The sequence below is a fragment of the Helobdella robusta genome (genome assembly GCF_000326865.2).
Source record: "Helobdella robusta unplaced genomic scaffold HELROscaffold_11, whole genome shotgun sequence".
Lineage (NCBI taxonomy): Eukaryota > Metazoa > Annelida > Clitellata > Rhynchobdellida > Glossiphoniidae > Helobdella > Helobdella robusta.
In genome coordinates, this window is record NW_008703617.1 from 1,070,668 (window position 1) to 1,082,883 (window position 12,216).

The window sequence follows — 12,216 nt, forward strand, 5'->3', positions numbered from 1 at the left end:
TGAAGATTGTTGCTGCTGGTTATAGAAATAAGGTCTATTTTAAATAGTTTTTTTTATATTTCAGTTGATTTCAAGTTATTTTTACTCACTTGATACTCACTTTTTATATATTTAGGTACTACTTTATTTTTGTCTTATTAAATTCTAATAGTAAAGATCAGGTTTTGTTATGTGTTGATGGCGCCATGACCTGGTTCGAATCCTATCTCGGCCATAATTTTTCAATACGAAGCCCAAAAAATGAATAAGCGTTTATTTTCATTCAGATTAGATTCATATCCATCGAACCCGCCGGCGAAGAAAATAAAAACATCTTGAGTCTCTTCAACGTCAACGCAACTACTTGTCCAGCTTTTAGAATGTTCAGTCTCATTGGCCACAATGTCTACAAGCCGCAAGTCGATGACGAAACTTTCATGGCCAATAGAAGTGAAGTTAGGAAGTTTATTAAGGAAGTCATCGTGGGCAATGTCAAGGTCAGGTCAATGATTCTTAACCTTCTTATTCAGGGTTGAATTAGATTTGTATATTTAGTTGAATCATCTACCCTAGTTAGGCTAAAACTAAATATTACTTTTGCTGTCAACTCTATTACTACTGCTGCTACTACTGCTATATTATTATTGACCAATTATTGTTTAAATTATTTACCATCCAATCACAAACGTCCATTCAGCCCATGATAAAATCTGAACCAATAAAAGAAAAGTGGGACAGTGGCTACCTAATGCAATTGGTTGGCGACCAGTTTGATGAGGAAATTATGGACCAAAACGATGGCCTACATAGATATGTTTTATTTTGTTAGCGGCGAATTATACCATTGTCATGATATTATAATTCTATTTCCTAATTGACAATCGGTTCTTTTACAAGTAAAATTTTTGCTAGCTAACGACCCATTGTCTAAATTTTTAGATTCTCCTGAATATCCGGACAGCAAGAAGATTGAGAACGACGTGCACTCGTTAGCTGTCAAATTTTCAAAAGTCCCCAATGTAAAGATTTATAAGCTGGATGCACATGCCAATGAAGTCAACGGAGTCCATCTAGATAGGATACCTTCTTTTGTGTTATTTTCATCATTTAAAAAGGTTTAAGTATAAAATTAGGATATTTATATTTATAATTATGACATTTTCATAAAATTAAATTATTTTTCGATGAATTTTCATAGCAGGAGCATTATATTGGAGAGTTTAATTATGAAAATATGTCAAAATTCGTCAAGAAAAGGAGTGCTCCCAACGAGAATGTAATTTTTTCATATAAGAAGATTGATTTCAACATTTTTTTTAAATTTTTAATTTTAAGATTACGTCCGTAAATTTTTTTTCTATGATTACGTCATAGTTTTATAGTTTTTTTTTTTCAAATTTTTTGTTTTCAGATTAGCAAAGAACTCTGAAAATGCTGATGAAAAAATGTTTGATACATTTCTTTAACATTCTTTGTCTATGAGTTTAAATTCCAATTTAGCTTGCTTTATATTTGGCGTTAGGTTTGCTTTTAATCATTTTGTGTTTTAAATTAAAGAAGATCGCGTCAAAAATGCCTTCAAATTTATTTTTTTTAGTTTTTTTTGTTGGGCTGATTGAATCGAAAGTTGATGAAACTAGATCGGTAAATGAAAATTGTCATTTTGTGTGATTTTTAATTTAATCTCCTTCAGTATAATAAATTTTTAATTTTTCAGTTTGTCACATGATTATAGTAATTGATGAATGTTTGTGGTTTTCATTGGTCATATGATGATTTTTTACTTAATAATTATGTGATATAATTTAGTTATAAGAACGTAAAATTAGTTAGTGATTAGTTAAAAATATTTAATGTTTAATCTCTAACTAAATGGTAATGATCAAATCCAAATATTAAATGATGGTTCTTGGTAACCACCAGTCAGACACTAGTCAAACAATATTTTGGTGGGGACCACTGAAATGAATTGATCAGATCAGTGGGGATATAGGCTGATCCATGAAAATTTAAATGAACTTTTAATAATTATTTAGCTGAGGAAACATTTAATTTTAAATGATGATAAAAATAAAATTTGAAGTAGTTTTTTAAATTTAATTTGTTTTTTATCTGCTATTTATTCAGCTCTCAATTGAATATCTTTACCCAAAAAATGATTCAACGCCATACTGTTCAAACTTAACGTGTGTGAATGTGGTGCACACGACAGCCAGAGGATCTCATGATGATATTCATTACTTATACACCACGCTTGGTCTGCCATCTATCTTAGCAATTAAGACTTCTAAAAATGCTTCCCTGAAAATTGATTGGGAGAAGTTTTTGTCATCAAATATCACCCAACAGGAGAACAGTGTGAAGTTTAGTGATGAAGAAACAAAAATTTTCTCCTCTGCTTTGTTAATGTTCAACAAGGTTATTTTTTTTATTGAGTAATTTTAAAAATTTGTTATTTTAAATAATTTAAATCAATTTTTGTTTTTTTCCATTAAAATTTCAATAAAATTGAATTTAAAAATTATACATTAACAATTCAAACTCTTCAAACAGATGATTATATTCAATGACCCCAGTGACAAAGCCAACATGTCAGATAAATCAGTGAACAAGTTAGTGAAAATAGGGATGGGCGATTTGTACTGGTTGGCGGCCAGTCAGTCAACAAAAGATGTTCTTGCTGTTGAGTTTGTTAGTAAGATGATGGCACCAAATAATAAAACTCAAGAAATTTCTATAAAGGTGTGGTTTTTAAATTTTTTCAAACATTTTCAGTTAGATATTTACACAAACGTACACACAAACATTTGTACACTCATACACATACATGCAAACAAACAAGCAAACATACATACATACATACATACATACAAAACCAGTTGAAAGCCTCATCTGGATTCGAACCCAGTACAGTCGACCTGCCTCACCTCCTCCTCAATGACAATCTCACACAAATTGACGTCACATTCAAAGATGTTTATTATGGTTACGAAGGAGATGACGACGTCATCAACGAAAAGAGCCACAACATTGGAAACACAACAAAGATAACAAATCCACGCATAGCTCTTGAGATACAAATGCTGACTCCAAAGTCAGCATTTGTATCCAGCTACGTTTCCGTGGAAAAGTCTGTTGACGACGAACTATCACCAGGTGCTTTCAGGGTTAGTCTTTGGGGGTGTCGGCCATTTTTACGGAGAGATAATCACGTGATTAGCGAGAATATTAATGAGGAAGTTGATGATTATGCGTGACTGAATGTTGATTGTGATTTACGTTTTTAATGAAATAGTAGTAATAAAGTGTTCAACACATCTCTAGTGAAAATTCACAACTTATTAATAACTTCACTAACGTCCCAATAACGAACTAAACAAATTTACAAATTTTCGCTCTCACTAACAGACAGTGAACTGGTTGAGTGACGAAATTTCAAACAGCACATCCCTAAAACAGGGGACCTTCGTTCAGTGGAAGCCTATCTGTTACACTAACTCCAAGAAATCTATAACATCGGTGACGAGGGTAACGAATTATGAAATTAATAAACTTAATTTTAATGACGGACAGCACATCCCCGTTTCAATGGCAACCGGATTTTATGGGGTGGGGTCTCTTAGTGAGGAAACTATGAATATGGCTGGTTTGAATGTATCGTTTGGCGCCACTGCTGACAAGTTCTACTCTGAAACTGGTTTTCTTACGTGGTAAGTATGACGATGATGATGATGGCGACAAATTGATGACGACAATGTTGTAGCTGCTGCAATCATTATTATGGTTGTTTCTAGCTGCTATTGTCAGTTATAATTTTAATTATAATAATAATAATATTATATTATAATTATAATTTTTTTCAGGCAACTAACTTTCGGTATCGGCCAGCATCCACAGAATGGAATTTCCAAATTGACCATCATCATCATAGCGGTAGGTCTGGGAATTCCGGCTCTATTTTTATTGGCAGCCATTATTTATCTACCAATCAGAAGCTGCCACATGAAACGGAGGCGTGGCTACGAGGAGCTAAGTAGCAGCTATCCGCAGATCATCTGATGACGACGATGATGATGATGTTGATTGAAGTGTTGGTTGCGGATACTAATCATGATATTGATGATGATGACGATGATGACAATTGATGATAATGATGGTTATTTTTGTGAAAATGTAGATGACATTTTTCTGGGACAAGTTTTTTAATGAAGCTGGATTGCCATGTTCCTAAGTTTTACGATGGTTCGCAAGTACAATTACTGTGATGATGATGATGGTGATGATGATGATGACGATGATGACGATAGTGATAACAAAAATGATGATGGTAATTTATATTAATATTATTTAGATTTCTGTGAAATTATTTCAAAGTATTCCATAGGACCAATCAACCTTTTTTCATTTCTTCATAATTTTCGATTTTAATTATTTCATTGCTATTATTATCATTATTATTATTATTATATTATTAATATTTAATATTATCTTTATTAATATTTATTATTATTATTATAACTTTTATGGAGCGTGATAGCCAGGCGCCTGATCTTGTTTCATAGTGCAGACTGTTTGCGGCTTCAAATACGACTAAATTATTCCCGCCATGTGCATGATGCGTCGTTTGGCGTGTATTCACATACTACACTGTCTGTCTGTGTGCTACTGATGATTCCTTTGAACTTTTGAAGAGAGTGTACATAGATATGACCTTTAACCTTTTAAAAACCGATTGCAATTTATTTCGTTTTTATATTTGCTGGCAATCACATCTTGGAAATTCTATCTTAACTCTGGAATAATAATGATAATAATAAGAATGATAATAATAATAATGAATGATAATAATAATAACACCATAATGCTCATAAGAATGATGCTCATGACAAATAATAATACTAAGTTACTTACTTAACTGCTCTTTGTTCGCCTGCTTACATGTGCGTGTATACAGTGCAGTACAGTACTGATACATATATATGTACACTTGATATATATGCACCTTTATGTAATTGATATGTATATATATATATTTATATAAATAAATAAATATACATATATTTTGTAAAGTTATTTAATACAAATTTTCATTTTAACATTTTAAAATTTTGATAGCACGTTACAGTTACCTTTTTTCACTATGTCTGTGTAAAGATTTGACTTTATTTAATTATTTTTTCGTTTATTTATTTGTGTTTATTTGTGTTTATTAGTGTTTCTGTAATAATAATTATGTTAATAACGTTTAAAATTTCATTTTAGGTCACCTTTATTGAAATTTTTTATTCAAATCATTCAAATCAATAACATTTGTGTAGTTTATTGAGTAAAAATGTCTTATATCTAGTTTTTCGATGTATTTGAGAATATATGTAGGAAGGGAATCATGCACCGGGATTTCGCAGAATGTGTGTACATACAAATTTGTATAGCGCATTATTTTCAACATTTTTGTGAGTTATTCATAAAACTAGTCCACTCCTATAATACAGTGCTCATAATGAAAATTCATTTTTAAAGGTGTTGAAAAATTATTGTTGGTAAAACAATTTGCTAAATTTCACTGAAATTAGGATCGTTTTTTTCGATTTTGGAAAAATTTTAATCGAAAAGTTTAATATTAAGAATGGTTAGCTGATTTTAGAATTTTAATTTATTTTGTGATTAGTTAGGTACTGTGTAAAACCGGATGCAAAATTAGTGGATTTTTAGTTGATCTGCTTTTTTTTAAAGGGGGCGTGTCTTTTCTAATTACTAATTTATATTATTAATTAATTATTTCATTTAATATTTTAATTTAATATAATTTTTAATTTTTCTGGGGGTAATAAAGACAGAGCTGAGAGTTTGTGATGTTGATCCTAGCTTGAAGGAAAGATTGAAGAAGTTCAGATTCAGAAAGGAAACTGATAATGCTGTCATAATAAGTTAGTGATAAAATGACAACTAATGATGTTAATGATAATTATATTGATTATGAGGATGAATAATTGTGAGTAAAATGATTAAAATTATGATAATTATCCATGTCCTGACAGTTAAGATTGACAAAGATAAACAATTGGTTGTTCTTGATGAAGAAAAAAGAGTTAGTATTACATTATAATTATAATATAGTGCTTTTTTATTATCAATATCAGCCCATCACTATTTTATGGCCCCACCACAAATGCTTAGCCAATAATATTCATTCGCTAATTTTAATCAGAATTGGGACTGTAACTTAGAGAAATATTAAATCTCATTACACTAAAACCAATATCATATTTTGTTTCTTTAATATTTAAGTTTAAACAATAGCACATTTCTATTTATGGACCTCACCTTACCAAATCAACACAATCATCCAATCAGGTCAAATTACTAATTCACTAATCTTAATCAGGACTGCAGTATCGACGAAGTTAGAGAGGAGCTGCCAGAATCACAGCCCCGATATCTTGTTTACAGCTATGCATACGAGCATGATGATGGCAGAAAGTCTTACCCTCTCTGCTTCATCTTCGTCAGCCCCCAAGGTTGGTTGAAAATATTTTTTTTTTAATTTTTTCAAATTTTTGGTTTTTTTTGAAGAGATGATAATGAGGGTGGTTGAGAGTATGATAAAGAAGATGGTAATTGTTATTATTATTATTGTTATTGTTATTATTTTTATTATTATTATTATTATTGTTATTTAGGTTGCAGTCCCGAACTGCAGATGATGTATGCAGGCAGCATGAGAGCGCTAGTGGCCGACGCTGGGCTCACTAAGGTGGTCATGATGACGATGGTGGTAGTTATGATGATGATTGTTATGATGATAATGATTGCAATGAAGATGATGAGTCGGATGGATGGTTGTTGGGATGATGTTGAATATTATGAATTTAGTTATGGCGATGGTGATCGAGACTTATTCATTCGTTCAGTCATTCATTTGTTCATTCATTCATTCATTTATTTATTTATTCATTCAATCGTTTACTCGTTCATTCATTCAATCGTTCACTCGTTCATTCTTTCCTTCATTAATTAACGCATTTTAATTACAACAACTTTTTCACAGATATTTGAGTGCAGAATATTGGAAGACTTAACTGAAGAATGGCTTAGAGAGAAGCTTCAGTTTTTCAAATGAAAAGAAAAATTAGCCAGTTAAATGAATGAATGAACGATGAAAAATGAATGAATGAGTGAGTGAATGAATAAGTGAAAGAATGAATTAATGAGTGAATAATTGATTGGTTAAATGAAAAATTGTGTGTTTGAATAAATGTTATATACAACGCCTGAACTATCTAAATAAAAATAATTGGATGAACGAACGAACAAATGAACGAACGAATGAATGAATGAACGAGTAGATAAATAAATGAATGAATGATTGATTGATCGAATGAATAAATTAACATTTCCATTAGTTAATATCACTGCTGGTTATAATAACATCAAGTATATGTTATGTATATGTTATATATATATATATATTATATCTAAGTATCATCTATTTAGTATACAAATATGCATTTGTCTATATAACTTCTCACTTCTCTCTATCCTTCTCTTTTTTCTCTCTCTCTCTCTCTCTCTCTCTCTCTCTCTATATATATATATATATATATATATATATATATATATATATATATGTTATGAAATCAAAATGATGTCGTATAAATTGTTTATTGACGTTATTGTTATTATTTCTTTCTGTTGTTGTTAGCGTTATTGTTGTCAGCGTTATTGTTGATGTAATTGTTATTATGGTTATGATTGCCATTATCAAGTAGGACGCATGGATGCCATGTGTGTGTGTGTGTGTGTGTGTGTGTGTGTGTGTGTGTGTGTGTGTGTGTGTGTGTGTGTTGTTTAGGCTTTTAATAAATACGTATGTTTATATCTTTTATGTTTAGTTTCTTATTCGTTCGTTCCTTTATTCGTGCATTCGTCCATTTATCCATTCATTCATTCATTCCATTCATCTTTCATTCATTAATTCATCGATTGTTTGTGCTCATTCGTTCATTCATTTATTCATTCATTTATTCATTCATTCGTACATTTTATCTTGATGTTTATAAGCATTTTTTTAGTTATTTCTTATAAATAAATAAATTAATTAATTAATTCACGAATTTTTCCATTCATTCATTCATTCATTCATTTACTTTTCATTCCTTCTATCAATCAATCAATTAATCTATCTATCTATCTATCTATCTATCTATCTATCTATCTATCTATCTATCTATCTATCTATCTATCTATCTATCTATCTATCTATCTATCTATCTATCTATCTATCTATCTATCTATCTATCTATCTATCTATCTATCTATCTTTTTCTATCTATCTATCTATCTATCTATCTATCTATCTATCTATCTATCTATCTATCTATCTATCTATCTATCTATCTATATTTGCGATAGATTTTCTTATCCAAGACGAATGGCTCAAACGTATATGATCCTTGCTTGTGTTGAATCGTAATGAAAATGCTATAATCCAGGGCTTCATAATTTTTCATAATATTAATATAATAATAATAGTAATAATAATATGATAGTAAATATTATAATTATAAGTATAATGAATCGAATTCGAAATGGGAAACGGTGAGATGGAAATCTGGAAGAAGAAAGGATGGAGGAGAAAATGAAAGAAGATGAGAGGCAGGAAATTAGAGAGAGTAATAAAGAGAGGGGATAAAGAGAGAAAAAAACCAATCAAAGTTAATGTATGGTAAGAATTACGTATTTTGGATAGGAAAAATAATTTGCATATCGAAATTTCGACACACGCACACATATACACACAGAGGAAGATAAATTGTGAAAAATGAGAAGATGAATGAATGAGAACAAGAAAAAATGAAGGAGAGAGAGAGAGAGAAAAGAAAGAAGATGAAAAAGAAGAGAAAAGAGCGAGTGAGAGAGATGTTGACGTATTTGTGATGGTTGGTTGCATGATGATGAGATGATATATTGATTGCAATACATTCAAGGTTTATAATCGAATTACGTGTATGCATGTCTGTGTGAGAGAGAGAGAAAGAGAGAGAGAAAAAGTGTGTGTCTGTGTGTATGTGACAGAAATAATGTAATTTTGATTGGTTGTTTTGATGTGCCGTCCATCTTATTGTCATATCTCCATTTCAAACCGGTCCACATCTCATTCATTCATTCATTCTTTCGTTCGTTTATTCGTTCATTCATTCATTCATTCATTCATTTCAATATTCATCCATTAGTTCATTCATTTGTTGTTGTTGTTTCTGAACGTTTGTTTTTTTTTTTTTGTTAACCAAATCAACCCATACTTGATCTGTCTTTTCTCTGGTTAATTTAATCAATTTGTAATTCAACCTTTCGTAAATTCATTCTTTTGTTCTTTTTTTATACATTCATTCACTCATCCATTTAGGAACTCATTGATCATTCATTCATTTTTTAGTTTATTAATATATACTTCTATTGACATACAGTCAGCGAGGACAACAGCAGCCAAAACTGTGGAAAAAAATGGAAACATGAGAGAATCAGGGATTTTCATTTTTAATGGAGCGAGAAAATGTTTTAAAAAATTCTGGAAAAATGAAAATGGAAAAAAAGAGAAAAAATCCTTGTTTGCATCATCTCTTTTGACTGACGTTTAGTGGCTTTCGGGTTTCGCTCTCACTTTTTCGTTCTCTCTCTCTCTCTCTCTCTCTCTCTCTCTCTCTCTCTCTCTCTCTCTTTCTTTCACTTTTTCTAATGCTGTCTTTGCTTTTTCTCTCACTTTATCTTTTTTTTCTCATGTTATCTATCTTTTTCTTATTTTTTTTAATGTTTTTTCAAAATTTTTTTTTGTCACGATCCGTTTCTCTGTTTAAATTTGTTTTATTTTTTAACAATTTCTTTTTCTCTCTTACAATTTCTTTTACTCCGTTTGTCTGCTTGTCCGTCTGTGTGTCTGCTTGTCTGTCTGTGTGTCTGCTGTCTGTCTACTGTCTGCTGCTTGTCTGCCTGTCTGCTGTCTCTTTCAGTATTTATCTGCCTCTCTCTCTGTCACTAAATGAAAATAAAAACGAGATAAAAGTTGTTTTGAAGTTCTTGTGAAATTTCAAAGCGATGTGGAGAGGGGGAACCTCTTTCCGTCATAAATTATTTAATGGGATTTTTTAAGATACAATTTCCAAATGGCGTGGATGAAAATCTTTCTCTATGAAATAATCAAACAGACGCATACACACAAACACACACACACATATATAAATATATATATAAAATGTATATATATATAAAATGTATATATATATATATATATATATATATATAAAGAATTTATGGATGGAAGATTGGATGGATGAAATATATATATATATATATATATATATATATATATATATATACATACATATATATATAATATACTTTGGTTGGATGGATGGATGGGATGGTTGGTTGGATAGATAGATAGATAGATGGCTAAATAAATAAAGTTATTTTATATATATATATATATATATATATATAATGTTTCGTACACGTATGAAATGATTAATGTATTTAATATACACAATATTATTATCACAAAGTCATGTACATAGACTACAATATCTTCTACAACAACAAATACAGCAACAGCAACAACATATACAGCAGTAGCAACAACAACAACAAATACAACAACCACTGTAGCAGTTACAGTAGCAGCCACAGCAGCAACAACAGCAACAACAACAATCTTAATATTCGCCACATACTCAGTTATCAGGCGAGTAGGCATAGCCAAAAACAATAAATAAGGATGCAATGAAAAGTAAACAAAAGATATTGAATAATCACATCTGGAAAGTAAACAAAAAACGTTAAATAAATAACACGGAGCGGTATGCTAGGCGAGCAAAGAAATTAAATTTTCTTCCTTCTAAGTTTATGTGGATTAATAATTGAAAACAATAGATAAATAAATGACCTTGCCCCCATGCGGTTGATGTTATTGTTGTTGTTCTTTATTTCGGATGTTGTTGTTGCAAATGATGTTGTTGTTGCTGCTGCTGTTGTTGTTATTATCAATGTTGTTGTCGATATTGTTGTCGATTTGGTTGCTGTTGTTGTTATTATTATGGATGTTTTTGTTGCTATTGATGTTGTTGTCGTTATTACGGATGTTGTTGTTTTTGTTGTTGATGTTGTTGCATTTTGCTGGAGATCGGCTCATTAGCTCCATTTTATTATTGCTCCGCACAGCAATAACTCCGATATAAATCATCAACAAAACTGAAAATAAAAGCAAGAAGGATAAAAATTAGAACACTACTGCTACTATTACTATTTCTACCACTACTGCTACCACATCTAATACTGATTCTTCTGCTGCTACTACTACTGCTACCACTGGCCACTGCTTCTTCTCTCGTTTGCTGCTACTTCTATTACAGCTGTTACAATTAGTACGACTACTATTACTACAGTGAAAACAAAGACGAGAAAAGTTTTAGTACAAAAAATGACAACAACATTAACATCAAAAAATATTAACAACATTAAGACCAACAACAGCACTTTCAACAACATAAACGACATCGTGAATTTGTTGTGCGCTACATAAATGAGGTTCTGCTTATCTGCAAGCATACATCTGTTGTATATGTATGTATGTATGTGTGTATGTATGTATGCATGTATGTATGTATGTTTGTTTGTTTGTTTGTGTGTATGTATGTATGTATTTATGTGTGTATGTATGTGTGTCTGTGTGTGTGTATTCATGTATGTATGTGTGTATATAGGTGTGTATGCAGAGTGTAGTGTATGTATATGTGTGAGAATGTATGTATTTGTATATGTGTATATTTTTTGGTCTGTTTGTATGCGTTAATTAATTTATTGATGTCTAGATGAATAAAAGAAAGCGTATTTTGCTATGTCGTCGTCGTTATTGTTGATGCAGCGGCTGCAGCAGCAGCAGCAGCAGCAGCAGTAGTAGTAGTAGTAGTGGTGGTGGTGGTAGTAGTAGTAGTAGTAGTAGTAGTAGTGGTAGTAGTGGTAGCTGCTTTTTACGTTTCGGATGAAGAAAATGTCAAGTGCGAAACTATTTGATGAATTTTTTTTGTTGGTTCCCAATGGAATTTATATTGGTATTGAAGGTAGTGGTAGTTGAGCCGCTGTAGTATCAGCAGCAGTAGTAGCGATAGTAGCGACAGAAGCTGTTGTAGTAGGAGCAGCGTTTCAATGTCGCATTGATTTTATCATCGTCGTCGTCGTCGTCTT

At 31.1% G+C, this 12,216-nt stretch overlaps 1 protein-coding gene across 1 annotated transcript; it reads left to right on the forward strand.

The window, feature by feature from the left end:
• Positions 1-5,818: 5,818 nt before the first annotated feature.
• On the forward strand, positions 5,819-7,099 carry HELRODRAFT_72683 (hypothetical protein; the record flags this gene model as incomplete). Its single annotated transcript, XM_009012683.1, has 5 exons — positions 5,819-5,906; positions 6,018-6,067; positions 6,365-6,497; positions 6,660-6,736; positions 7,028-7,099. Coding segments are annotated over 5 exons (420 nt in total), but the record flags the coding sequence as incomplete, so codon positions are not given.
• Positions 7,100-12,216: the final 5,117 nt, after the last annotated feature.